At 49.1% G+C, this 24,579-nt stretch overlaps 2 protein-coding genes across 5 annotated transcripts in view; both read left to right on the top strand.

Annotated features, from left to right (window-relative positions):
• MARCHF6 (membrane associated ring-CH-type finger 6) overlaps nucleotides 1–1,371 on the top strand; it is an 81,331-nt gene extending 79,960 nt beyond the window's left edge. For all 4 annotated transcript variants that reach the window (XM_082725160.1, XM_082725158.1, XM_082725157.1 and 1 more), the window contains exon 26: nucleotides 959–1,371. In XM_082725160.1, coding sequence (XP_082581286.1) covers nucleotides 959–1,049 — 91 coding nt within the window. In that variant the 3' untranslated portion in view covers nucleotides 1,050–1,371. The remainder of the gene's footprint in view (nucleotides 1–958) is intronic.
• An 8,692-nt stretch (nucleotides 1,372–10,063) lies between these two features.
• ROPN1L (rhophilin associated tail protein 1 like) lies at nucleotides 10,064–23,376 on the top strand. Its single transcript, XM_082725184.1, has 6 exons — nucleotides 10,064–10,277; nucleotides 10,467–10,641; nucleotides 14,668–14,791; nucleotides 16,009–16,170; nucleotides 21,533–21,708; nucleotides 23,196–23,376. The coding sequence occupies exons 2-6, from the start codon at nucleotides 10,511–10,513 to the stop codon at nucleotides 23,257–23,259; spliced, it is 657 nt and encodes a 218-aa protein (XP_082581310.1). The 5' UTR covers nucleotides 10,064–10,277; nucleotides 10,467–10,510; the 3' UTR covers nucleotides 23,260–23,376.
• Nucleotides 23,377–24,579: the final 1,203 nt, after the last annotated feature.

The following is a 24,579-nucleotide window of genomic DNA, read 5'->3' as shown; positions in this document are numbered from 1 at the left end:
TTGATGAGTAAACTAGGTCTCAGAGACCCAGCTCCGGCCACCCTGTCCCAGGCTGGCTGCACTCTCGCTCTTGCACGCTTGCACACTGGCTGAGGACTGACGGGGCACTCCGGAGTCTGCAGTGCTGACCGGTGCCAGATGGGCACCCGTTACCCTGGCCTCCTGGAGCTCGTTGACGCTGTGGGCTTGGTCACCCACTGTCCTTCGAGAGTCGGTCAGGCTGCAGGCCGTTCCCATTTAGTGAGGCACACCACTGCTTCTCTGCAACTGCCGCTGTCGTCCTGGGGGTATGGTGTCTTGTCATTTCAGCCATGGTCACTCTGTCTCTAGTTCTGCAGCCCTGCACCTTCTGTCCTGTCCTCCCTCTCATCCCAGCACGCGAGTTACGTTCTGGCGCCACAGCTCCTGCCTTCTGTCCCTTGCGTACACTCCCCTCTCCGCCATCTCCTCCGCCATCTCCTGTCCGACCTCATGGAAAACTTTGCCCTTTGATTTCTCCTTTTGTCTAGAGCTAGAGCTTTTCTGGTTTGCTTACCTCTCTACCCAGCTTTCCGAAGCTCATATTTCTAGTCTGTTTCTTCAGATCTGTCCACTGAGCTGTTTTATAAAATGTCTATAACAGCTAAATCCCCTGAACAAGCTTACCTCCAAGTGTGCTAGTTTGTGAGAAGCCCCTGACGTACGGACCGGAGCGTGTGTCCAGTGCCCAGCATCCGAAAGCTTCCGACATTTGCCATTCTCCTGCTTTCCCCACCAGCCGACGCCTCACTGTGAGGTGTCTGCTGGTGTACCGTCTGCCAGGCGTTCATTCTAGAGTCCTCTTCCTCACCCAGCTGACCACGGAAGGGTTTTAAGTGAGAGTGATCTGATTTGCATTTAAAAACTGGCTGGTCTTAGGAAGGATGTTTAAATATGTAAGATCATATAAGAGAGTAACCACCCTGTTTTTACAACCTAGATACCTTGTGGGCCAACGCCTCGTGAATTATGAACGGAAATCTGGCAAACAAGGCACATCTCCGCCACCTCCACAGTCGTCCCAAGAATAAAGTGGTTGTCTCAACTACCTTGACCTTCCCCTTGCCTTTACGTGTCCTTTTTTGTGGACTTCTCTCTTTGGAGATTCTTCCCAGTGATCTCTCAGCATTGTTTTTAAGTTAACTGTGTTTGACTTGCGTTCTTGGCACTCAGAGAGCGGCAGTGCAAGGCTCTGCTGCCCTTCCTGCATCTTCCGACATCGTAGCTGTCTGAGATCTGTACATGTGTAAATAGAAGTTCCTGGATACCCTAAAACCTTGGATTAAACAGAATGTGCATTGTACATCTTTAAACAAAATGTATATTAATTTATTAAATCTAGTTGTCACTTTATTTTGGACCTGCTGTGATCTTGACAGGAAACGTGCCACAGAGCCGTAGTGCAGAGGCAAGACATTTTCATGACGTCTCTTGGAGCGCAGTACCATGGTGTTCCTGGCAGTTCTTATTAAGTAAACTGTACACTCTGTCTTTCTTGGCTGTTCAGACCTTACCAAGAACTTGAAAGGAAACAAGTAGAAATCAGCAGTGGAGTGTCTGTGGTAAGAGAACATGAACTCTGCTTCACTGTCAATCGTTTTTTGGAAGTTATTTTGTATAACACCAAAGCTGTTGTACATTTTCTACTGCCTGATTTTTTTTTCATGTGTCTGTGTTTATAATATTGTATAGTATCTTGTGCTAGGTGAGGAAATTATTTTTAATTTTGATAATTTAATATTCCTAGTGATCAGCATTAGGGGGTTGGGGTTTTGTGCTTGTTAGGGGCATGTCTGTATTTAGAGAAAACAAGCCCGCCAGAGCATTCTCAGTAGTTCCCTCCAGCCCCCTTTCCGTGCACAGCTGTCTTCTTTTCCTTTTTGGAAGCAATGGCCAAAAGTCATGCAGGATCACAAGTCTTATAAAATAACATCACCAACAATGCATCATACTGGAATTAGAACACACTGAGATGTTTCTTCATTGTAGATGTGGTTTGTGGCCTTCGACCAGCAGCATTAGAGAAGACTGGTTAAAATACCTGGTCTTGCTGGTTAGTGCACCGTTGGGGGAGGGTGAGGAAGTACATTTTTCCTCGTTTTCCGTGATTACATCCCAAAGTTTCTAGAACTTTGTGTTTATAGACTAGAACTACAAATAAAACCAACTTGATTTTGCTTGTCCAGACTTAAGCTGGCTTGAGCTGGCCTTTTAACATAGGAGTAAAGAATGTCTTTCATTGGCTATGTGCTATAAAATCTCAGAAAACTGGACACTTATAAATCTGGTTTCCCCTTATAACCAAAGCTTCAAGTAAGCAGTTTAGAGAAATGGAACAGTTGGGCAATGATCCACGTATTTAATGGAAATGGTATATTGCAAGGATGGTGTTTGCTTTTGAATGATAACCAAAAGTTCTCAGAGAAAATGGATAGCATAGGTCTTCAGGAACTCTTAAAGAGTTTCCATATAGTATTAAAATGTCTATAGACTCTAATCTGAAGATTTTTAAAATATTGAAGTCAGCTAAGCATAAGCTACCAAAAAGCAAACGTGTTCTGGTTGTTTTACATTTCAACAGTTTTTCCTGAAGTGGTGATTACTTTACTTTAAAAATACATTTTAAAACATCAGTATCAAAGAAAAAAAAAAGCTTGACAAAGGGTTCAGTGTTACACTTTTTGGCACTTTGTAGCAGTCCTTTCTCTTGTATTTGAAATAAGGTCTTTGCTAGCCCTACCTTTACTTAGAAATTTAGTCCTACTTTAAAAAATTAGGAGCATTTTAAAATGTAATGCCACCTGTTGTGGTGTATGTCTATATAAATTGTTCTCTTTGGGAGAAAAATATTATCAATTGGGCATATAACTTGATTATATTAATTTAGTTTCTTTTTTAATTTTTCAGAGAATTTGTAGATCTTGATATAAAGTCATTGAAACATTTATCTGTTTTACTGGGGGGAGATCTAGGCCGATACCATAAAGGATGAAAAATTGTTATGCTACGAATTTTAAATGAATCTTACCAGATATTTTGTAAAAAACAAAACAAAAAAAAAAAAAAAAAAAGAAAAAAGAAAAAAAAAAACACCAAACCAAACTTACATATATGAATGTGTATGAATGGCGAAAAGTTGCCCTCCATTTCACTGGTGATAATTTTATCTTGTTGTACTTAAGGATTTCCTCTTGGTTTTCAGTTGTGCTCTGTCCTTTTTTCAATCAGATGAATACTTCTGTAAGGAAAGCGTTTGCTGGCATGATATTTACATGGGTGGCATCAGGATTTTATTATTAACCAGTAGTCTTACAAACATTTTAAACCTCTAGTTCAGAAAGGGCTAATATTGCTGCCCTTCTTCCTGTAGATTTTCTTTTTTTTTAATAATAGCATAGTTTTGCTTCATTTTACATTGGGCTAAAACAGTCTTTAAGAAAGTTAATTAGGAAAGACCTTTCTGCTTTATTTTTAACTGTTTATAAATTGGAGACAAATCAGCATTTGGGAGTTAGTTCCACATGACCAGTTATCAAATGGCCATAGTATGAAGTGTGCATTTGTTCCTTATTAGCAAATTATGTTTGATTTTTAAACTATTAATACTAATAGTTGAGCCGAAAACTGAAGAAAAATGCCAGTGTGATGTTTATATATAGCTAGCCTTAAAAAGTTCCATGTTTTAGGGGATTTTTTTCCCCTGTTAGTTTGCTGGAGAAACAGTGGAAATTGGACATCCCAATTCCAGATGTAAACAAAAAGCAGTTTTTATTTCAACATTTAATATAGCTGTTATTACTGTGGATTCTTGTCTGTATTTTTTCTTTCCCTTATTCAGGTAATAGAGAATAACTTTCTTAAATGATCTGGTCTTAGAGATGTCATTTCTGTATTGGCAAATGCTATTATTAAAGTGCAACTCTTAAATTGAGGTTGAATGACTTTGTAAAACAGAGTGGACATTTCTCCACTGTATTGTGAGCAGCCCCCACCCCCGTACACACACACACACGTGCGCGCACAAGAGTGTAGCGCGAGTCTAAGAACACTGGCACTTTTTTCACCTTCACAAGTTAGCTCCTTATTGTCACTTTCAGGATTGAGTATTTTAAGTTCCTTCCTTACTGTGATTTTAATTGTAAAATTAAATGATTATGTTTAAAAGACTCCTTTAGAATGTTGCCTGCTTAGTTCCCATGGGGAAGAGACAAAAGTAAAATGTCTTACCACCAAAGTATTATTAAAAACCTTGTGTGTGTGGAGGTCCTCTAAGTCCCTCAGTTGGGCTGTCTGTATCTCATTAATTTACCCTTGGCCCCCCCCTTTCCCTCTCACCCTCCTAACTGCCCTGTTAAAAGCAGCCATTTTGAGTTTCATTCAAAGTCTCCAGCAATACGCTCGGCATGAATACAACGAAGTTAGGATAGTGTATGCCAGTTTTCAGTCGTATCTGTTCTGTAGGAGCGCCCCATTCTGTCATGGGAGTAGAGTAGTGCCGTAAATGGAAATGTAGTGACTGTGAAGCCTAGGGATGACTGTCTTCAAGGATAGATAGGACACAAGTTTTCTATTAAAGCAAACACCTTAGATACCCAGACCAATTTTATGTGTACATATTCTAAAATGCTCCCTTTTTTATGTGGTTGTTTGTTGCCTTCTAAGTCAAGAGAACAAAATTGAATAAAGTGAATGTTAGTTGTAGCCTAGATTTTTGGTTTGTTTTTGCTTTGTTGCAAGATTGCTTCAGAATTACAGAAATGGGCATTATTAATCAGCATATATAGATGATCTAAGTATTTTTTAATATAATAGTTACATGAGAAAAAGAACTAAGTTACCTGTGATTGTAGTTCTTCTATTCTGTTGAGTTTTAAAGTATATTTGCAGAGAACACATCCCTTCCGCCTTGTCACCTCCCCGGACCAGTAGACCATCAGCACTAGGAATAGTGAAGGCTTCTTCCCAGCTGCTGGCAAGATGCTACCCATTTCCGCACCTGTCTACAAGATCCATGTGCCAAAACCTCACCAGGCTTTCTCTTTAAGTGGATACTTGGAATGGAGGAAAGCCAGTCAAGTCCATCTTATGTAGTTGATCGTGAATCTCAGAGAAAAACGAAAGTATTCCATCAGGCTTTTATTCCTTCCTGTGTGCCCCACGTGAACAGATCCTTTCATTTCTAGGTTCAAAACTATTTCTTTTTAATCAAGTGCATTTGTATTTTAAGTGCAGCAGTGATAGGCGAAATGCTATTTGAACCACAGGGCATCTGTAATCTGTGATTTTGAAGTTTCACAGCAAAGGAAATGGCAGGGTGAATCTCAGAGCGTGGCCAGTAATCCCCCTCGCACCTGCAGTGTGTAGCCGCTCTTGTTGCAAACAGAACGCTGATAGCACGAGTGGGTTAAGGGTCTGAGGGAGCCGACCTCTCCCCTCCTCCTCCCACAGTGTTCTGGTTTGGGGGTCTGCTTTCTTTCCCACACTTTTCTGAGCACTGTAGTTGAATCCAGGTACGGTGTCTGCTTTCAAGGAACCCCTTAGCGTGGAAAAGACCTGAAAAACAAGCCGAAGGTTCTAGTCCAGGTACGACTAGAATGTCCTGAGGAATGCAGAGCCGGGTCCCCCTGGACACTCCGTACTGTGCCCCGCCACGCCCGGGCCCCCTCCAGCCTCCTGTGGTGTGCGTCACTCCGCAACAGCCAGGAGCCTGCGGAGAGGATTTCCCCTTTCCAGTGCTTTAGACGGTTCAGTCTTTTTGAAATTTCTCTTTCTACATAAGTAACAGTACTGTGTCTGCCTCTGTGCTGTTCAGTAACTCAGGCCAAGAAGCTTCACAATGCCGGGAACCCCGAGCGCGCACTCCTCTGTTCCTTGCTCAGTTGTAGCAGTCTCCTGGCGGGTTTACAGACCCACAGAACCGATGGAGCCGCACAGAGTCCGGAAGCAGAGCCCCGTGTACGCGGACGGTTGATGCTTGACAAAGGTGTGGAAGTCGAACTGGGGTGCTGGAGTAATTGGACATCCACGTGCAAAATTAAGAACTGATCCATATCTCAATATATGCAAAAATTAACTCAAAATGGATTGTATTCCTAAGCAATAAACCTCCAGCCAAATAACTTCTGGAAGCAAAAGGGGGAAATGTTCAGCCTTGGGTAAGGCAAAGATTTAGATTAGATTTGGGCAAAAGCACAGTTCGTAGGAGAACAACTTGATAAGTTGGATGTGACCAAGATTGAAAGTGTCTGCTCTGTGATACATGCTGTTTAGTGGACAGCAAGTACAAACCAGCCGTGGACTGGCAGGAATTACTCACAAGACATTTCGGATAATAGACATGCATTCAGAATAGACACGTCTCAAAACTCAGTAGTTTTAAGAAGATCCATTTGCCCATTTTAAAAAAATGAGTAAGATATTTAAACACTTCATTAAAGAGGACACACAAATGGCAAGTAGGCACATGAAAAGCTAGCTGTTAACGTAACCAGCCGTTAGGAAGATACAAATTAAAACCACAGGTTACCATCACCTGTTAGAACGACTAAAATTAAAAATACTACGCCGTGTGTCGGTGAGGATGTGAGGAACTGGAACTCTTACCCTCTCCTGGAGGGAAAGTCAAGTGGTATAAACTCCTTTGGGAAATGCTGGGCAGTTTTGAAACCATTACAGTGAGTCCTTCGCACTCCTAGTTACTGACCAAGCAAGAAGTCAGTCCATACGATGACTCATACATGAACGTTCCTTGTAGCTTGTAATAGCTCAAGGCTGGAAACAGTCCACACGCCCATCGGCAGGTGAATAAACAAATGATCATGCAATGAGATACTGCTCAGCAATAGTAAAAATAAATAAATAACTTGATAAACGCAGCATGGACAAGTCTCAGTGCTAAGGGAAAGCAGACCTACCAGTCGGTGGGAAGGGGCTCGGAGGGATTTCAAAGGGGCATAAAGACATGGATTGATGTATTCGTTATCTCGATGTGCTTCTGCTTTGACATGCACACATATATTAAATTGTACATTTTAAGGTTGTGCAGTTCATTGCATGTTAGTTACATCCCAGTTTCAAAAAGGAATACCAGCTATTACATGCTCTTTAAGGGATCATTTCATACTTTATCTTTTTTCAGAGTGCCCCTTCTCTCACTTTTGGCTGCTGAGTTCATTTCTGTCTCACCAGGAGACAAAGCAATAACAAGTCTTCACAGGTTCACATCGTCGTATTTGCCGTCTTACCTGCACCTGTGCCCACGCGCTCACCAGGCTGTGCAGGCTGCGCACATCGCCTCCAGCGAGCGCGCTCTGATTGCACACTGCCCCCGGGCCCACGTGTGATCCCTGGGTCTCCCACCCTGCGCACGCTCACTAGGCCACGGGACTCCGCTGCCTCGAAGCACCGCTCTGCACTTCCCCCTCTCCCTCATCGTGCTGTCGGGCCGTTGCCATCATTTCAGATGTTGCGTCATTTGGGAAAATCTCCACCCCACTAACTCCTTCAACCGTTCCATTTCACGTTCCTTTCCAACAAAGCCCTTCAAACAGTTCTCTGTACTCACTCTTTCCAGTTTCTCCTCTCCTTTTCCAGGCCTGCTACAATCAGGTGTTTGCTCCACTGTCCTCTGGAACTGCTCCTGTAAGTCACAAATTGGCCACCGCTAATTGACGTGGTTCCTTCTCAGCTCTCGCCTGAAATGGGTGGCTCCTCTCTTCAGTGAAACCATTTTCCTGGTTGTCAGGACACAGCGTTCCCCCCATTTCCTGCCTGCCTGTCTGGATTCTCCTTTCCAGACTCCATCGCTGACCCTCCTATCCTGTCAGCCCAGCCCCGCGGGGACCTCTGTTCTACTGACACCCATTAACTCGGTGATCTCACTCACTCTCATGGTCTTAAAGGCCATCTCTATGCTGATCACTCCCGTATTTATTTACTTCAGGCATGTCTGCACGCCTGTGTAGACGCTTCCAGACATCTCAAACTTAGCAGGCCCAAAACAACTCCTGATGCTCTTACCCAAAGCTATTTTCTCAAATGTCCCCATTTCAGTTGATAAGCAATTGGATGGATTCAAGTTGCTAAATTTAAAATGTTGGTAATACCTTTGGCACTTGTTTTTCTCCCCCATTTCCCATAAAGTCGGACAGCAAGTCTTCCAAACGAATTGGATTCCGGCTATGTTGCACCCTCTTCTGCCACCTTCCTGGCGCAAAGCACCATCGTCTCTCTCCTGTCCAGGCCACTGGCAGTTTCTCCTGAGCGCCCAGCCTCTGAGCTCCCGGCCTATGCCCGGGCTCGCTTCCCTTTATTCCAGTTATTTTCAACACGGGATCCAGAGTGATCATGTTCAGATCTAAGATCACAATAGTCCTCTACTCAGAGAGCTAACCACCACACTTGAGAGTCCCAAGTTCACAATCACCTTCCTGTGCTCCAGGCAAGCCTCTTTGCTTCCAGAACAGGTCAAACCTCAGGGCCTTTGCACTTGCTCCACCTTAATGTTCTTCATCTAGGCTGTTCATTTTGTACCGAAGTGTCCTTCTTAGGCTTATCTAAAATTGCAGGAACTGGGGCATTCCTGACTCTTCTGCTGTGTCTTATCTCTCATATGTTTTAAGATATCATGGTTTTCTTGTTCTACTTATATTTGTTTCTTTTCCCCCACTTAAATGTAAGCTTCAAAGTTTTTTGTTTTAAACTATTTGGGGATTACTACTATATTACAGAACAATTCTTGGGACATACTTAACATTCAATACTGTTGAATAAATAAATGGATGAATCAGAATCAAAATAATGTATATATGGTTAAAATAAAACCTGAAAGTCATGTGCCATTCTCCAGAAGTAACCACTGTCAGGAGTTTAGTGTTTGCTTCCAGAATGTGCTGTGGGCAAACATACATTCACGGACTCTGCTCTGTGGGGTGCTTTTTTTCGCTTTATATTTCATGAACATCTTTTTATGGCAATACTTAAGTAGCTACCTCATAAAATTCTGGCTGAATTCTGTTGTGTGGATAAGATTATGATTTAAGTTTCCTGAAAGAATTTACCCATTTTACTATGTGCTTTAGTAAACATTTTTGTCCACATTATATATACTCAGGCTAGTATTCTGTAGCATAGATCTGTTGGTTAAGTCATCAAAATATAGTGCCAAATAGTCCCCCAAATGTACTAATTAATACTCTCTCTCATCACTGTATGAGATTCCTTGTTTTCCCATATTGTAGCAGCATTAAATAGTGACTGCTTTCAGGTTTTGCTAGTGCTGTTAATTTGGAGTCATGGTTGGGGGTGATGCCTCCGGGGACTTGTCCTTGACTCCTCCTGGCAGTAACTCGTTCTAGTTCTCCATCTTCTGGCTGGAGGTGAGCAGGGGAAGGCGGGCTTCAGGGCTTCATTCATTGAGTGGGTTCGAGGGCAGCCACGGCCATGATCGATGCTTCGTATGCTGCCCTGGTCAGGATCCACCAGAACCGAGCAGTTCTCTCCCATTCGACCCAAAGCTATTGTAGCAGAAGACGCGGCTTATGTCCTTCAAGACGCAATCAGGCTCAACCATTGTGTCTGTCTTCGGAGAACAAGTGAAACAATCTTCCTCGAGCTGAAAATCGCCCACGGTCCGAACTCTTCAGTGGCTCTTACATCGGAAGAAAGGGCGGGCACTGAGAACGCGGGTGAAGGTCTGGGCACCGGGACGCTTTGCTTCACCGGCAGGGGCTCGTGCAGGACGAGCGAGGCCGCGGAGGGCGGAGGGCCGGTTCCTTCTTGGGGAGGGAGGGGGCTCGTGCCACCTGCACCGACCGGCCCATGATTATAACGGCTTCCTTCCGAGGACGACCGAGTCATTTCGTCCTTAAGCTTAACGTAGCCAGAGCAAGGGGTAGCGGGGGGGGGGGTCCTTTGTTCGCCCCTCACAGTTGGCAGTGGGGAATCGATCAAAAGGTCCTTTTCTAAGTGAAACGTTCAGCTCCTGCAGCCCTTTACTACCAGGTAGTGGCGGGGGTGGGGGAAAGGCGGGGGGCGGAGGGCGGGAGCCACACTGCGCAAGCGCATTGCCTCCCAGGCCCGTGCCGGCGATCGCCGGGCCTCGGCCCGAGGCGGGTGCGCCTGCGCGGAGCCAAGGGGCGGGGCCCTCAGGCGTCCCGGTTGCCTGGATACGTCGGTGTAACAATTGCCGCGGGCGCTTCCGGGCGGTGGCCGGCGGGGGCAGTTGGCCCTCACTTTCCGAGGAGCCGGAGGAGGAGCGGGTGAGAGCCCCGGCCGGCCGCCCGGACCGCGCGAAGCCGGCCTCTTGGCCCGCCCCCAAGCCCGGGGGCCGGGCCCTGCCACAACCCCGGGTCCCCCCTCGGGGCTCCAAATCCGGGGGAGGCTGGGCGGCCCCGCCCCGGAGCGCCGGCGCCCCGAGGCTCACGGGCCCGTCCTCCCCCTCCACGCAGCACACCCTGATTCTTCCCAGCCTGGTCCCGGTCTGCGGAGAGCGATGCCGCTTCCCGACACCATGTTCTGCGCGCAGCAGATCCACATTCCCCCGGAGCTGCCGGACATCCTGAAGCAGTTCACGAAGGCCGCGATCCGCACCCAGCCCGCCGACGTGCTGCAGTGGTCCGCGGGGTAAGCGCCTCGCGGGCCGCCGGCCTCGCCCTGCAGCGCTGCTCCGCGCTCCGCTGGCGTCCGCCCCTGAGCACCCGTCTAGCAAGCACCGCGTCGGCTGCCCTTCCCCGGAATGACCACAGCCCCGTGGCCGGGAGCGGTGCTTACTCTGACGCCGGACAGCAACTGCGTGGGGCGGAGAGTGCTGGCTTGTGTGACAGAATCAACCCACTCCAGTCCCTTGGCTTTATTTCTAAAATGATTTTTATAAGAAGGAACCGTGTAAGGCTAAGTTCCTCACCCCAGAAAACCCTCCCGGGGTTCGGTGCCTGAGTTTGCTAGAACCAAGACGACTGAGGTCACCTCGGGATAATTATCCCGAGACCGCTGTAAGGTTAAACGTCGCCCAGCTTAAGAAGGCGAAGGAGGCTTCACTGTTCCTTGTAACAAACATCCTAACTATTTTCAGGAACAGACATCCATAATTTTTTTTCCCAAAGATTTTATTTATTTATTTGACAGACAGAGATCACAAGTAGGCAGAGAGGCAGGCAGAGAGAGAGAGAGAGAGAGAGCAGGCTTCCTGCGGAGCAGGGAGCCCGATGCGGGGCTCGATTCCAGGACCCTGAGATCATGACCCGAGCCAAAGGCAGCAGCCCAAACCACTGAGCCACCCAGGCGCCCCCAGACATCCATAATTTTAAGGTTACAAAGTCAACAGACCTTAGAACCCTTAAAATAAACCCATTTAGTTTTGAAAGGAGAGCTCTTTGCCCCTTTTGAGTAGACAGACTTAGAAACTCAATTTCAGGATCTCATGAACCAGTATAAAATTAAATGTTTTGGGGCGCCTGAGTGGTTGGTGAAGCATCTGCCTTCAGCTCAGGTCATGATCCCTGGGTCTGAGAATCGAGCCCCACATCCCCGCACCAGGCACCCCCGCACCCCCACCGCACTGGGCTCTGTGCTCAGCCGGCAGCCTGCTTCTCCCTCGGCCTGCCGCTGCCGCCTGCTTGCGCACACTCTGTATGTCAAATAAATAAAATCTTAAAAATGTTTTAGTAACTAGCAAGTTAGATTTCACCGACCTTCTCTAAACTGTATAAGCAAGGTGCATTGGTTTCCTGTGGCGACTCTAACAACCATAGAAGCTAAAGGATTAAAACAACAGGCATGTGTTCTCTTAACGGCTCCCAAGGCCCAAAGTCCAAAATCAGTTTCACCCGACTTTGGCTAAAGTCGAGTTGTCAGGGCTTCTCTCCGGAGGCTCTAGGGCAAATCCAGTCTCTTGCTTGCCTTTTCCAGCTTCCAGAGCGGCATTCCTTGTATTCTTTGGGTCCTGGCCCCTTCCTCCATCTTTAAGGCCAGTGGCGTGGCTTCAAGTCTCTCTCTGACTCCCTCGTCCAAGGATACTGATGAGTGCACTTAGGACTCATCAAAATAATTCAGGATCATTTTCACATCTCCAGATCCTCTTTCCCATCTACAGAGACCCCGTCACTGTGCAAAATAAGGTCCACGGTCTTCAGGATTAGGGCCTGGATGTCTTTGGGCCCCTCACATAAGGCTACTCATCAATCCAGTGTTGTCTTACGACAAACACTTCTGTCAGTTGCTTCTGATTCTCTCAAGGTTCTTGCCCAAAAAATGATAGGCTCCGGTTTTAACCACCATCCAAGAGTCAGTAAAGATGGGTCACATGACAGTTGGTAGTTGACGGAACATTCCAAGATTGAATCATTTTTTTTTTTCCCTTCTTGGGACATAAATTATTTTAAGTTTCACTTTAAATTAAAAGGCTTAGTTGAGAGCTTTCTGGATGTTCCATGCACCGAATTTCTCCGTGCACCTAATTTCTCTGAAGAGCAATTTTGGAGTTTAGGAGAAAAGCATTATTCACTATGCGGTGTGTGTGACATGGACTCAGATGCCACAAAAGAGAATCTTTTAGAAAGGAATGTGGCTCAGAAGAGGGTGAATTGGTCTTTGAGACAAGGCAAGGGCATTCCTGGAAGAAGAACATCCCAACAAAGGGGCGGTGACAAGAAGAAAGAAACAAAAAACAAAAAAACCCTCCAAACAAAGCAGAGAACCGGGAATCACAGGAAGGTGCCTGCTGCCGGAATCTCCAGGAACATGCGGGTTAACCTCTTCGCGTCTGCACCCCCCCACCGCCCTCCCCCGTTGTCTGCTGCGACCACCCCAGTTAGGATGTACTGTGTTCTGTCCCAGATGCCTCCTGCAGTGTGACTGGAGTGAAAACTGGTCCAGTGTAAAGGCTGCTTCTTGTTCCCATGGGCCCCAGGGAATTAGCACGGGACGGGGTGGCGGGCGGGGGGGGGGGGGCTCACCCCTAATGCAGGCTTCCTCAGCCTTGACACTGTTGACACTTTGGACAAGATAATTGCTTGCGGGGGAGGGCGTGTGTGTGGGGAAGATGGCTGTGTCTGGGCACAATAGGACTGTTAGCATCCTGACCTGTCCCACAAGAGGCCAGTAGCACTGTGAAAACCAAAAATGTCTCCAGAAATTGCCAGCGCCTTCCTGCGGAGGGGGTGAGAGAATTATTGGGAACCACTGCTTTAGATGCTGTGGTTTTTTTTTTTTTTTTTTTTTTTTTTTTTGTCAGAGAGATAGACGCTGTGGTTTGATTGGTGAGGAGGAGGAATAAAGTCCCCAGAAGAGGTGAAAACCTTAATTAGGAACAATATGGTAACAGGAAGCCCCCATGCGCGCTCCCTGCCCCTGTCACCTCAGATCTTCCTGTTCCCCATCTCCCACACTGCTGCCATTGTTTTGACTTTCCCTCAACCTGTTAAGTCAACAAAATATGGATGGAGAGAGAAAAGGCGATGCAGTGTAACATTTCTTTTTGCCTCTCAAATATCTATCAACAGCTACCTGTGTTACATAACCAGAGATGTTTCTAATTATTCATGTCTCTTACACTATGGCCTGTGGCCCCGGGATTGTGTTAGTCATTTTTTTTTTTAAATTTTTATTTTATTTATTTATTTGACAGAGAGAGAGATCACAAGTAGGCAGAGAGGCAGGCAGAGAGAGAGAGAGAGGAGGAAGCAGGCTCCCTGCTGAGCAGAGAGCCCGATGCGGGACTCGATCCCAGGACCCTGAGATCATGACCTGAGCCAAAGGCAGCAGCTTAACCCACTGAGCCACCCAGGCGCCCTGTGTTAGTCATTAGAGTGGCCAATGATGCGGCTGCAGCAGCCGGCCCCGTCCGGCGTGCCTGGCGCCCTCTCCCCGTCCCCACCCACCAGAAGCTGCTTGTGCCCCCTCCTGACATGCTGCCCGGTGCTCTTTCCATGCCTGCCTCCAGCCCCAACATCAGCTCCAATATCTGTATCCCAGAAAGGAACAATTAAGGAGAAAAAATACTGAATAAAATTACTAAAAAGAATACCAGGCAGGAAAAGTGAAGCGTGGGGGCGGGGTGGCATCTGGTGTTGCGGAGTGGGCAGTTGGTCCCCGGCAGGGCAGACAGGTGACTTCCCTTCCCCTGGGCCCCGTAGGGTTAAACAGAGATGGTTGAAGTCATCCCCCTTGGAAAGCAGCAAGGCCAATAGCAGGGAAGACCAAACACTAATTGTCAAAGTAGAATGACTAGACCATGACCTTGCCCTTGGGTCATTGCCATCCTGAGTCTCCTGTCTCCTTTCCCAGCCTTCCAGGACCGCTCCTAGCGTGGGCTTGATAAGAAGAGCACGTGTTTCGGGAGCCCCCTCTCCCTCCCACCCCCTACCATGGCTCGGTCCGTAGGCAGCTTGAGCTCACTGCTCCTCGGAACCCTGTGACAGGGGCCGCCATTGTCGGCTTTGCAGACAAGAGAAACTGAGGCACGCAGAGAAGGTTAAGTTGGAGAGCTGAGCGGAGGAGCCAGAGCCACAGCCGGGCCTTCGGACTCCGGTGTCCCTGGAGTCACGCTCGTAGCTCCGGGCACTGTCACTCTCACAGCTCCTTTAGGAAACTACGCGATCTCCCGTGATTTCTCGGTGCTGACGTGCCCTCAGACGCGTCTCTTGCTCTTAGGTATTTTTCAGCTTTGTCCAGAGGAGATCCGCTTCCCGTCAAGGACAGAATTGAGATGCCCGTGGCCACTCAGAAAACAGACACGGGCCTGACGCAAGGACTCCTGAAAGTTTTGCACAAGCAGGTAAGAGGGGAGTGTCTCTGTTCTCCGTCGGCTTCACCAGATGAAGCGGCCGCTGCAGGGACAGGGGACAGGCGCGCCAGCTCCCCTTTGCAAGGCCTCTCTCCCCGGGGGCACACCTGCTGGATTCCTTCCAGAGCAGGAATCTGCTGCTTCAGTGCCTCTCTCTAGTGTGAAGAACCCAAAAGACCTATTCACCATTAGATTGTCAGCAAGTGACATGTAATTGCTTTTAAATACCCGGTTAAAACCCTAGAGGCTGCCCCACTGAAAGTCTGCCCCAAATGGGGGCTGCAAGTCTCCTCTGGAAACAGGCTTACAAACATTGTGTACGCGCTAACGAAACCATCTGCCGTCACCTTCTTGTGAACGACGGACTGCTCTTTGGCGTCTGGTACACAGTGGGGTCCCCAGTGCCCGGGCCGCCCTCACCCGCCCCTCCACCCTGCTTGTGGAGCAACAGGTCAGTAGGGACTGGGTCACCCGGCGGGCCTGGCCTTCCCAGTGGCTGGGTTGGTGAGCTTTAAAGTGGTTTGTCCCCATTATACATTCCGACCGACCATGTGTGTGTGTGATGCACTGACTTCTGAAAATGAGATTATTCCAGTTTTTTCTAAAGGGAAAACGAATAACCATCGGAAGGGATAGCTTGGGGAAAAAAAAACACACTAAAACTGCTCCAAGCTTTTCACATAGAATGCTATTAGCAGATCGCCATCGTGACCAATTTTCACAGGTTGTTTAAAATAATGGAAGAAGTGAATTTATTTTCATTTTTAAGATTTCTTCCACTTATCCATGAGCACTTTCAGCAGATTGGATTTTAAATGTTTTTATTTCTTGATGCTTATTTTTTGTTGTGAGGTGTTTCTCACAGACAGCCCAGAATCCTATGTCCAGTCTGTGGGCCTGGGTCACTCAGCCATAACATCAGGCCCTATTTGCTTTTTCCTTTGGAGAAGTAAAACAGGCCAATGTCCGCTTGCTGCGGCCTCCCTGCCCTGCGCCCCTCCCGCCGCACCTCTTCCCGCCCTGCTCTCCCGGGCTGACTGTGTTGTGAATCCAGAGTCTGTCTTTTCCCTGCGTGCGGTTGGGCACTGGGGTATGTTGAACTATTCATAAGCATTATATTATTTTCCAGGTTTCTAAAACTTAAAAAATATATATATTTATAGACTGAAAAACTTGCAACTGTGGTCATCACTGTGTTTTTGCTACAGTGCAGCCACAAGCGGTATGTGGAACTAGTGGATCTTGAGGAGAAATGGAAGAATCTGTGCCTGCCGGTAGAGAACTTCAGAGCACTGTTGCAGCTGGATCCTTGCGAAGACAAAATCGAGTGGATAAAATTTTTAGCCCTTGGATGCAGCATGCTTGGTGGGGTACGTACCTTCCAGTTGCGTTCTGAGTAATTCTGTGTGATCATGGCCTGGCTTAACAGTACTGTAGGTGGGGGCTCCTGGGTGGCTCACTGGGTTAAAGCCCCTGCCTTTGGCTCAGGTCACAATCTCAGGGTCCTGGGATCGAGTCCCGCATCAGACTCTGCTCAGTGGGGAGCCTGCTTCGCCCTCCAACTCTCTACCTGCCTCTCTGCCCACTTGTGATCTCTCTGTCTCTGTCAAATTAATAAATAAGATCTTACTAAAAAAAAAAAAAAAAAAAAGTACTGTGGGTGTTTCTGTAACCAAAGGAAACACTTTCATTACTTTAGTAACTTTGTCAGGGAGAAGCAATTCTTTTTCAGGCGTCTCTTGTATTTCTAGGCTTACATTTTTTTTTTTTTAAGATTTTATTTATGGGGCACTTGGGTGGCTCAGATGGTTAAGTGTCTACCTTTGGTCCAGGTCATGATCTCAGAGTCCTGGGATGGAGCTCTGCATTGCGGGGGAGTGGGGGGTGTCCTAGCTCAGCGGGGAGTCTGCTTCTCCCTCTCCCTCTGCCTCTGCCTCTCCTGCTTGTGCTGTCTCTATCAAAGGAATACATAAAATCTTTAAAATTTATTTATTTATTTGTTTGGGATAGAGAGAGAGCAAGAAAGCTGCAGAAGGAGAAGCAGACTCGCTGCTGAGCAAGGAGCCCAACACAGGGCTTGATCCCGACCCTGGGATTGTGACCTGAGCCAAAGGCAGGTGCTTAACCGGTTGAGCCACCCAAGTGCCCCATAGGCTTATAGTTATTTTAATTTGCAGAAGTTAAATGCTTAGGAATGCTTCAATTTTAAAATGGTTAACAGTGGATAAAATACAGAGATACTATGACAATGCATTTAGGTGTTAGAAGAGAAAGCATTGTTGACTTTTTATTGAACTACACAGCATTTGGGAAACAGATACTGTTTTCCTCATCTATGGGAAGAGGTGTAACATTGTTGTATATTTGAGTTAAAATATACGATTGGTAGCTAACATATACAGGTGCAGCTTTGACGATGTTGAAGGCTGACCCTGGGGAATGAAGACAGAGATAACCTTCCAGTTCCCAAGGCGAGGAGTCTCTGAACCAGGGAGGGGTGGGGAGGGAAGGGCCGGAGGGTGAAGATTTGACAGAACTTCTCCTCCCCCTTCTCCTCCTCCCCCTCCTTCTTTTTGATGTTCAGTTCGCCACAGTGTAGCACATCTTTAGTTTTTGACGTGTTCAGTGATTCATTAGTTACGTGTAACAGGCAGTGCTCATCAGTCACATGCCCTCCTTAAAGCCCATCACCCTGTCACCCCCTCTCCCCACTCCCCCTTCCCTCTGAGACCCTCGGTTCATTTCCTGGGGTCCACAGTCTCTCGTGGTTCCTCTCGCTCTCTGATCTCTCCCCCTTCAGATTTCCCTCCCTTCCCCCGTGGTCCTCCGCGCCATTCCTTATGTCCCACAGATGAGTGACGCCATGTGAGAATTGTCTTTCTCTGCTGGACTTACTTCACTCAGCGTCATCCCTCCGGTGCCGTCCATGTCAGTGCAAGTGGCGGGGGTTCATCCTTTCTGACGGCCGAGTGCTGCTCCCCTGCGTGTGTGGGCTACATCTCTCTCCATCTGCTGAGGGAGATCCTGTGGTGGCCATTGCTGCTATGAACATTGGGGTGCAGGTGCCCCTTCTTTTCACGACATCTGTATCTTTGGGGTAAATACCCAGTCGTGTGGTTGCTGGGTTGTAGGGTAGCTCTATTTTCAACTTTTTGAGGACCCTCCATCCTGTTCTCCAGAGTGGCTGCCGCAGTTTGCGATCCCACCAACAGTGTAAGAGGCTCCCCTTTCTCCACAGCCTCACCAATATCTATTGTGGCCCATCTTGTTAAATTGTTTGGCAGGACTTCTTTGGGAATCTGGAAGCTCTCTCTTCAGCTCCGGTGTCCGAGTCTCTGTGAGAGACACCGGGACGTAGGGAAGGAAGTGTTACTGCTTTCCACTTGCAAAGAAGGGGTTTTAGAGGTGGCCCCCTTAGCTGCAGAGCCGGGCGCTGGTTTCACCCCCTCCCTCCTGTCTTTGGACCGCAGAGAACAGAGCTGGAAAATTCACAGTCCTCGCTTCCTGGTGCACACTCAGCTCCCATTTTAGTTTTTAGAAGTCACTTGGTGTAGGAAACCCCAGTGGACACCACATGATCACGGACCCAAGGTCATGACCGAGTGCTCTTCCTCTGTCCTCCCCTGCCCCCCACCCCCCGGTCTCCCCGGCCTGAAGCAAACGCCTTCCCAAATCTCCTGCTTCCCGTGGGCCGCATACGTACCCCAAGAAATACAGTATTTAATTTTCAGGGGTTTTAATTTCATGCGGAGAGAAGTCTGTGGTTCACGATCTTCTGGAATTTGTATTCGCTCCCCGTTAGCTTTCCGTCTCCCTCCGCATCACTGCAGACAGCAGTAGGTCGGTCATGGCCTCCGCTGTGTAAGAGCCACTCTGAGAAGAGACCACCTTTGACTGGTTCCATTAATGGTCCCCGTGAGAGCCAGTGAAGCCCTAGGAAAGCCAGGTGCTGGCTCATTGCTGCGTAGGGAGTCACGCAAGTGCCCGAAGGCGCGGTTTGCGTCAGCGGCAGAGAGGACCCGCGCCCTGGGCTGGTTTGTGCCGGGGACTATCCTGGGGCGAAGCGGGGCTCACACGTTAACCGGGGGAGTGGGGTGTTGGGGGTGGGTACAGAGACAGATGTGCCTACGGAAGATAATGTCGCAGCGCTTTGTTCATCGGGAGCTCTGCGAAAGCAAGATTTTTAATACTGTGAAATGAGTAGCTAAGATTAGAACCAACGTTTATGGTTTGTGCCTTTAAACTTAGCTGTGAAATTTAGATTTTAGCAGTGGTGAGAAAGGATATTTCATATTTTGGGGATCCGCCTTTGTAATATTTACTTCCCCAGTCGTGAAAGTAAGTGCTGGATTTAAGACCAACCCAGAGCAAGAGACAGGGTTTCTTGTCCATGTGTTATGTGGGACACTAGGTGGAGACATTCGGTCACCTTCTGGACTGAGCGCTGGGGAAGGGACAGGAAAGCAGCATCCATGTCCCTCCTTTCCTCTACTGTTTCTCATCCTTGCTGGTCGGTGTGTGGTCCTAGCCTGTCCCCTAGCTGGGCCACCTCGACAGTCGTATCTGCTCTGGGCTGAGGGGTCTGCAGCCAGGCCGTCCGGGGTCTTCTCTGGTTCCCTGACCATGTCTGCGTTTGGGGGTAGGGTTGGGGGAAGGGTGAGCAGGGAGGTGTCAGAAGTGGGGGTGTCAGCTCTGCCCTGACCTGCCCCCCCACTCCTGCCCCTCGTGCAGACAGCCCTGGGGCGTCCGGGCCGGAATGGGGAGAAGCCTCTGTGTCCCCACGTTGGCTGGGTAGCTTGGAGGTACACCGGCACAAAGCTGTGACTTGGAGGTGACCAGGTGGCAATTGTGGAGTCACGTGGCAACTTAGCGTTCATCTTTATGCTGTGGTTGTGTTTTAGAGGGGCGGGGAGGGGGCGCGGAGGGAGAGACAGTCTCAAGCCGACTTTTCACTGAGTGTGGAACCTAATGCGGGGCTCCATCTCCCAACCCTGAGATCAGGACCTGAGCCAAAATCAAGAGTCGGATGCTGAACCGGCCGAGTCACTCAGGCACCCAGATCTTTATGCTTAAACAAACAAACAAACAAACAAAACCTTCAAAAAAAAGGAGGAGACGGAGAAGCAAAGTGCAGGAGGGGGAACTTACAGGGGCTCACTGCCTGCTCCCTTCTCCGCGCGGGATTTCTGTTTCGTGGGAATCTGGTCCATCTGTCAACACAACAGCCACCGCTTCTGCCTCCTCCATCCCCGGCCTCTGCGGCCTCTGCGTGGCTGGTGGCAGACGCGGCCTCCGAGCTCTTTAATTTTTCTTCACAGTCTCTGGTCAGATGAACCGAGCGTAAGGTCCCTGCAAAGACTGGGACCCCTGCTTGCGTTTCAGAGTTGTCCATATCCTTCCTTCCTCCCCCCCCCCCTTTTTCTTCTTTCCTCCCCAAATATTTGCTGAGTGCCGCTTTGTGCCGGCTCCTCTCCTGAGAGCGGAGGCTTTGGCTGTGAACACAACAGGCAGGCGGCCCGACCCCCCAGAGTCGGAGCCCGCCGTCCCTCCGTCCCTCCGTGGCCTGCCCCTGCGTGGGGTGTCGGGAGCTGGGAGTGGGGCTGCCCGGGCCGGTGGACTTCCTGGGGAAGCCCCTGCCATGTGTCCGGCATCTGCCAGCAAATTCAGTGAGGGCGGGAGCAGGTCCGTCTCCAGTCAAGCCTCTGGAGGCGGCCCAAACCCTGGCCACCAGCCCGACCAGAGCCCCCAGCCCGACCAGAGCCCTAGATGACCCAGCTAAGCAGCACCCGGACTCCCGTCCCGCGGGCACGTCGGGATAGGGACTCTGGTTCCAGCCATCTGCACGTCCCTAAGGTTGTCGGGTTCGTTCCCCTCCCAGTAGTCACAGTCAAGCAGGTCCCCACAGGGGAAGCGCTCCTCTGTGCCTGTCCCACCTGTGTGTTCCTCGCTCCTCCCTCTAAGGGCCGCCCCCTAAATCTCAACAGCCTGCTCTCTGCAGGGGCAAAGGGCCCTGACTTGCACCGGGAGCCCCTGAATGAGATGTGAATGCGTCTGCCTGGCTGGCCCCGCAGGCTCTTGTGAGATCTCTAGGGACTGGACACAGTCCACGTGCCCTCCTGGCTGGAGGGAGGCTCCCCGCTCTCTGAGCCTGTGCCTTGTGGGAGTGGGATGGCTTCTCCAGGGACCAGCTTTCGGGCTGAAGGTCAAGGTGTCAGCCCGGGTGGTGGGGTGACTGACCCCGACAGAGAGAAGGGGCAGGGGAACAAGTACTTTTGGGAACCAAGATCCGGCCCAGAGCAGGGCCAGCCCCGTGTGGAGGCTGCACGGAGCCTGATTGCAGGTGGGCATCAGGACAGCTCACGGGCCATCTGTCCTAGAGCCTACCCACCCCGGCCCCTCACCGTGGCCCCAGGTCCGTCCCAGCACTGAAGGGGCTGGAGGCTTCTGGGCTGGCTCCGGGCTCATCGTTAAGGAGACAGGTGCTTCCTCATTTCCATTTTAACATAAAACGAAATCTGTGGATTAAAATTACTTTCAGGCCATAGGCATCTTGATGAAAACTTCAATTTCTTCGCTTACAGCAAGTGTATGTAAACCTAGTTCATGTCGATTGAGAGCATACCTGCTGGAGAATTTCCATGAAACATACCCAAGGGCTGATTCTGCTGGTGTCTTACGCTCTCACTGTGGTGACTCTAGGTGGTAACTATCCCCGCTTTGTGGTCTTTCCAGTCGTTGAACAGTTCGATGAAGTACCTGTGTGAGATCCTCACTGCTGACCCCGAGGGCGGGCCGGCACGCATTCCATTTGAGACATTCTCCTACGTCTACCGTTACTTGTCCAAGTTGGACTCGGACATTCTCCAAGGGGACACAGAAACCTATCTCGCCACTTTAAAGGACACTCTGTAAGTACGAGCCCGCCCTGGCGTTCCTGTGCATGGACCACTGGAGAAGGTCCTTTCTCTCCTCCCAGATGGCTTTGCTGCAAGTAATCCAGCCTTGGCGGGGAGGGAGAGCCGCGCACACTGCGCCCCAGGCGTCCCCAGGATGTCCCCAAGCTGTGCTAAAGAAAGCCGAGTGGCAGGAGGCAGCGTTTCTTCACGAGCGATGCAGGGCAGTGCCAGACAGGAGTCTGGTTCTTTTTATCCCGTCTTTGAGAAAAGTTTATGCGGAATTCATCTTGATCCTTAAGTCCACTGTGTGCAGTGGTTTAAATTCGCAGCCTGTTAAAGAGTAAGCTCGAAGGCACATCTCAACAGCCCCGCAGGTGGAGGGTGCGACTTCACACCTTTGTTCCCTGAGTGTTTGCGGGGTGTGGGCTCCTGCGCGCCCTTCTGCTCCTCTGGGGGTGGACAGACACGGGACGCACAGAGGTCCCACAGGGTCCGACGCCTGCCCTCCTGCAGTCTCACTCCTCTGCCTAGCACTCCACAGGTCCCCGGCTCCCTGCACTCCAACCGCACGGGTCTGGGGGGTTCAAGCCAGCCGAGCTCCCTGCCCCCCAAACACACTTCAGGCACCGCACATGTGCTTTCGGAACACCCCGCCCCCTTGGCCCTGCTGCCCGATGTCCCCTGCTCCTGGTCAATGGCTCTTCCTTAACTGGGCAAATCTATCGCGCTGGGCTTCCAGGGGCCGTTGGCACAGCTGGCACTGCAAGCCCCCTGTCCCCCGCAGCCCGAGGAGAGCTGTAGGGCCTGCCGTGGCAGGAAGTCCTCCTGCCTGGGACATCGAGGGGTCAGGGGACAGGCAGACTTCTCCAGCATTCTGTTCTTCCCCTCTAAGCGGCCACAGCAGGAGACTGTTGGACACCTGTGATTTCCCTGGGGCTGTGAGAGGTGCTTGCTGTTTATGGCAAAATGTGGGTTAGAACCTCGAATGATCCTTTTACCTTGAAAGGATGATGTCTCTCGTTTTCCCCGCCGACCTAGAGGATGATATTGTTTGAGTTCAGTATTTTTACATCCACGGATGTTGGCAGTAGAGATATACTAATGCTCACCATCTCTCAGGAAGTAGAAGTATCTGCAGATAAAAAAAGAAAAATCGAGAGACATGCTGTTGGCAACACCAAAGTTTCAGAGACTCAAGACAGTCCTTTGAGTTTCGCTGGACCAAATTTCCCAATAGAAGGATACTTTTGTTTCAGTAGTGACTAAAATGTGAGTGGTCAGTGCGGAAGACCCTAGAAATAGGTCCCAATTTTTTCACCTAGAAATAAATGCCCGTTTTTGTACAAGAAAACAGAATGCTTGATTTTTTGGAGGTAAGAATTAATAATTAAACATTGAAAATCATCAATTTTTCTAGGTAAAACCTTTAAATTATGTTACATTACATAAAAATTGCTGTAAGAAATGACTAAAAGGGCCTTAATCTGTTTCCATTCTAGAGAATCGAGAAAGAACGGCATGATAGGACTTGCAGATTTCTTCATTCTGAAGAGGAAAGTTTAGAAAGCGTCGAGAAGAACCCGTAGAAGACAGAGGCCGTTATTACAGAGAAGAACACTTTTTAATGTCAAATAGTGCTTTTTTAAAACCTCGGCACCAAATACAGCTTGTCTTACAGCACGTGGGTGTGCTCTGAGTTTTTCTCATAGCGGGAGCTCAGTATGGTTCGTGTGTCCTGGGGTCTGCTCTTTGCCATGTTTCCTGGAAGACCCTGGAAAGGATTAAGAGCAGGATAACAGTGTTTTTGAGTAAAAGCATCTAGTTGGGTGCTACAGAGTGGGGGTGGGCAGTGTAAGATTGGCCGTTCTTTTTCCGCACTGGGGACCCCCATGAGCAGAAACGCTGATGTTTGCTTCCCAGACAACCACCCCAAGACCCCCTAGGCAGAGTGTCTTCTGCTGAAGGTGGATCTGTTCTGGGAGGGGTGGGCCTGGGGAGCACCAGCTAGCTGGAGGAGCATCATGGCCCCAGGAAAGAAAGTAGACTACGTGTTTACTTATTTAAGATTTTATTTATTTGAGAGAGAGCGAGCGAGCAGGGGGAAGGCCAGAGGGGGAGGAGGAGAGAGAATCTCAAGCAGGCTCCATGCTCAGTGCGGAGCCTGCCATGCTCGACCTCACAGCCTTGAGATCATGACCTCCGCCAAAGTCCAGAGTCGGACGCTCAGCTGACTCAGCCACCCAGGTGCCCCCAAAGCAGACAGGTCAGACCGGCACGTGGTCCACAGAACAGAAGTGAGCATCCCAGTTCCTTTATTTGCTATCTTTATATTAAGTCTTCAAAATGGTGATTAATACACCTTAGATCATTTTTTGGAGAACTTAAAAATGGCTTGGCTTGTGGGCTCTCTGTAGACTGGCCACCCTGCTAATAAAAGTTATCCGTGTTCAAAGACTTGTGAGAACCTGAAGTTATGAGAGTTTGCTTCAGGACTGCCTTTTCCTGGCTCTTTCCCAGGGGACCCTGTGCCTGGCCCAGCTGGAAGGCCAGCCATCGATGTCACGGAGTCGGCCCTGGAGAGAGCGTATCACGCAACGTGTCCATCCAGGGGACCAAGGACCTGATGCTGACAAGTATCTGTCCATTTGGTAGAATGTGGGGTGAGACACGCTTTTATTCAGTGAGGTGGTGGGGAGGGACAGAGCGCCCCATGTCCTGTCATCCCTGGGGGCCATCGACATCGACCACAAGAACTTCATGACCAGTCACACTGGCTTATGTCCAGAAGGTAAATTTGATGGAGTTTAACGAGACAGAGAATAGATAAAGACGATCAGGAATAAACTTGCTAACGTGGATGTCTGAACTAACAAGTGGGAGTCG

The sequence above is a fragment of the Mustela nivalis genome, assembly GCF_964662115.1.
Source record: "Mustela nivalis genome assembly, chromosome: 3".
NCBI lineage: Eukaryota > Metazoa > Chordata > Mammalia > Carnivora > Mustelidae > Mustela > Mustela nivalis.
The sequence above is the reverse complement of the archived record's forward strand: the minus strand, read 5'-3'. Positions and strand labels throughout refer to the sequence as shown.

What these genes read in the sequence shown, in the direction of transcription:
- ROPN1L (XM_082725184.1), top strand. Translation starts at nt 10,511, where the DNA reads ATGCCGCTTCCCGACACCATGTTCTGCGCGCAGCAGATCCACATTCCC. An exon ending in GTGCTGCAGTGGTCCGCGGG is followed by an intron (nt 10,642 to 14,667) that starts GTAAGCGCCTCG and finishes TCTTGCTCTTAG; the next exon opens with GTATTTTTCAGCTTTGTCCA. An exon ending in GATGCAGCATGCTTGGTGGG is followed by an intron (nt 16,171 to 21,532) that starts GTACGTACCTTC and finishes TGGTCTTTCCAG; the next exon opens with TCGTTGAACAGTTCGATGAA.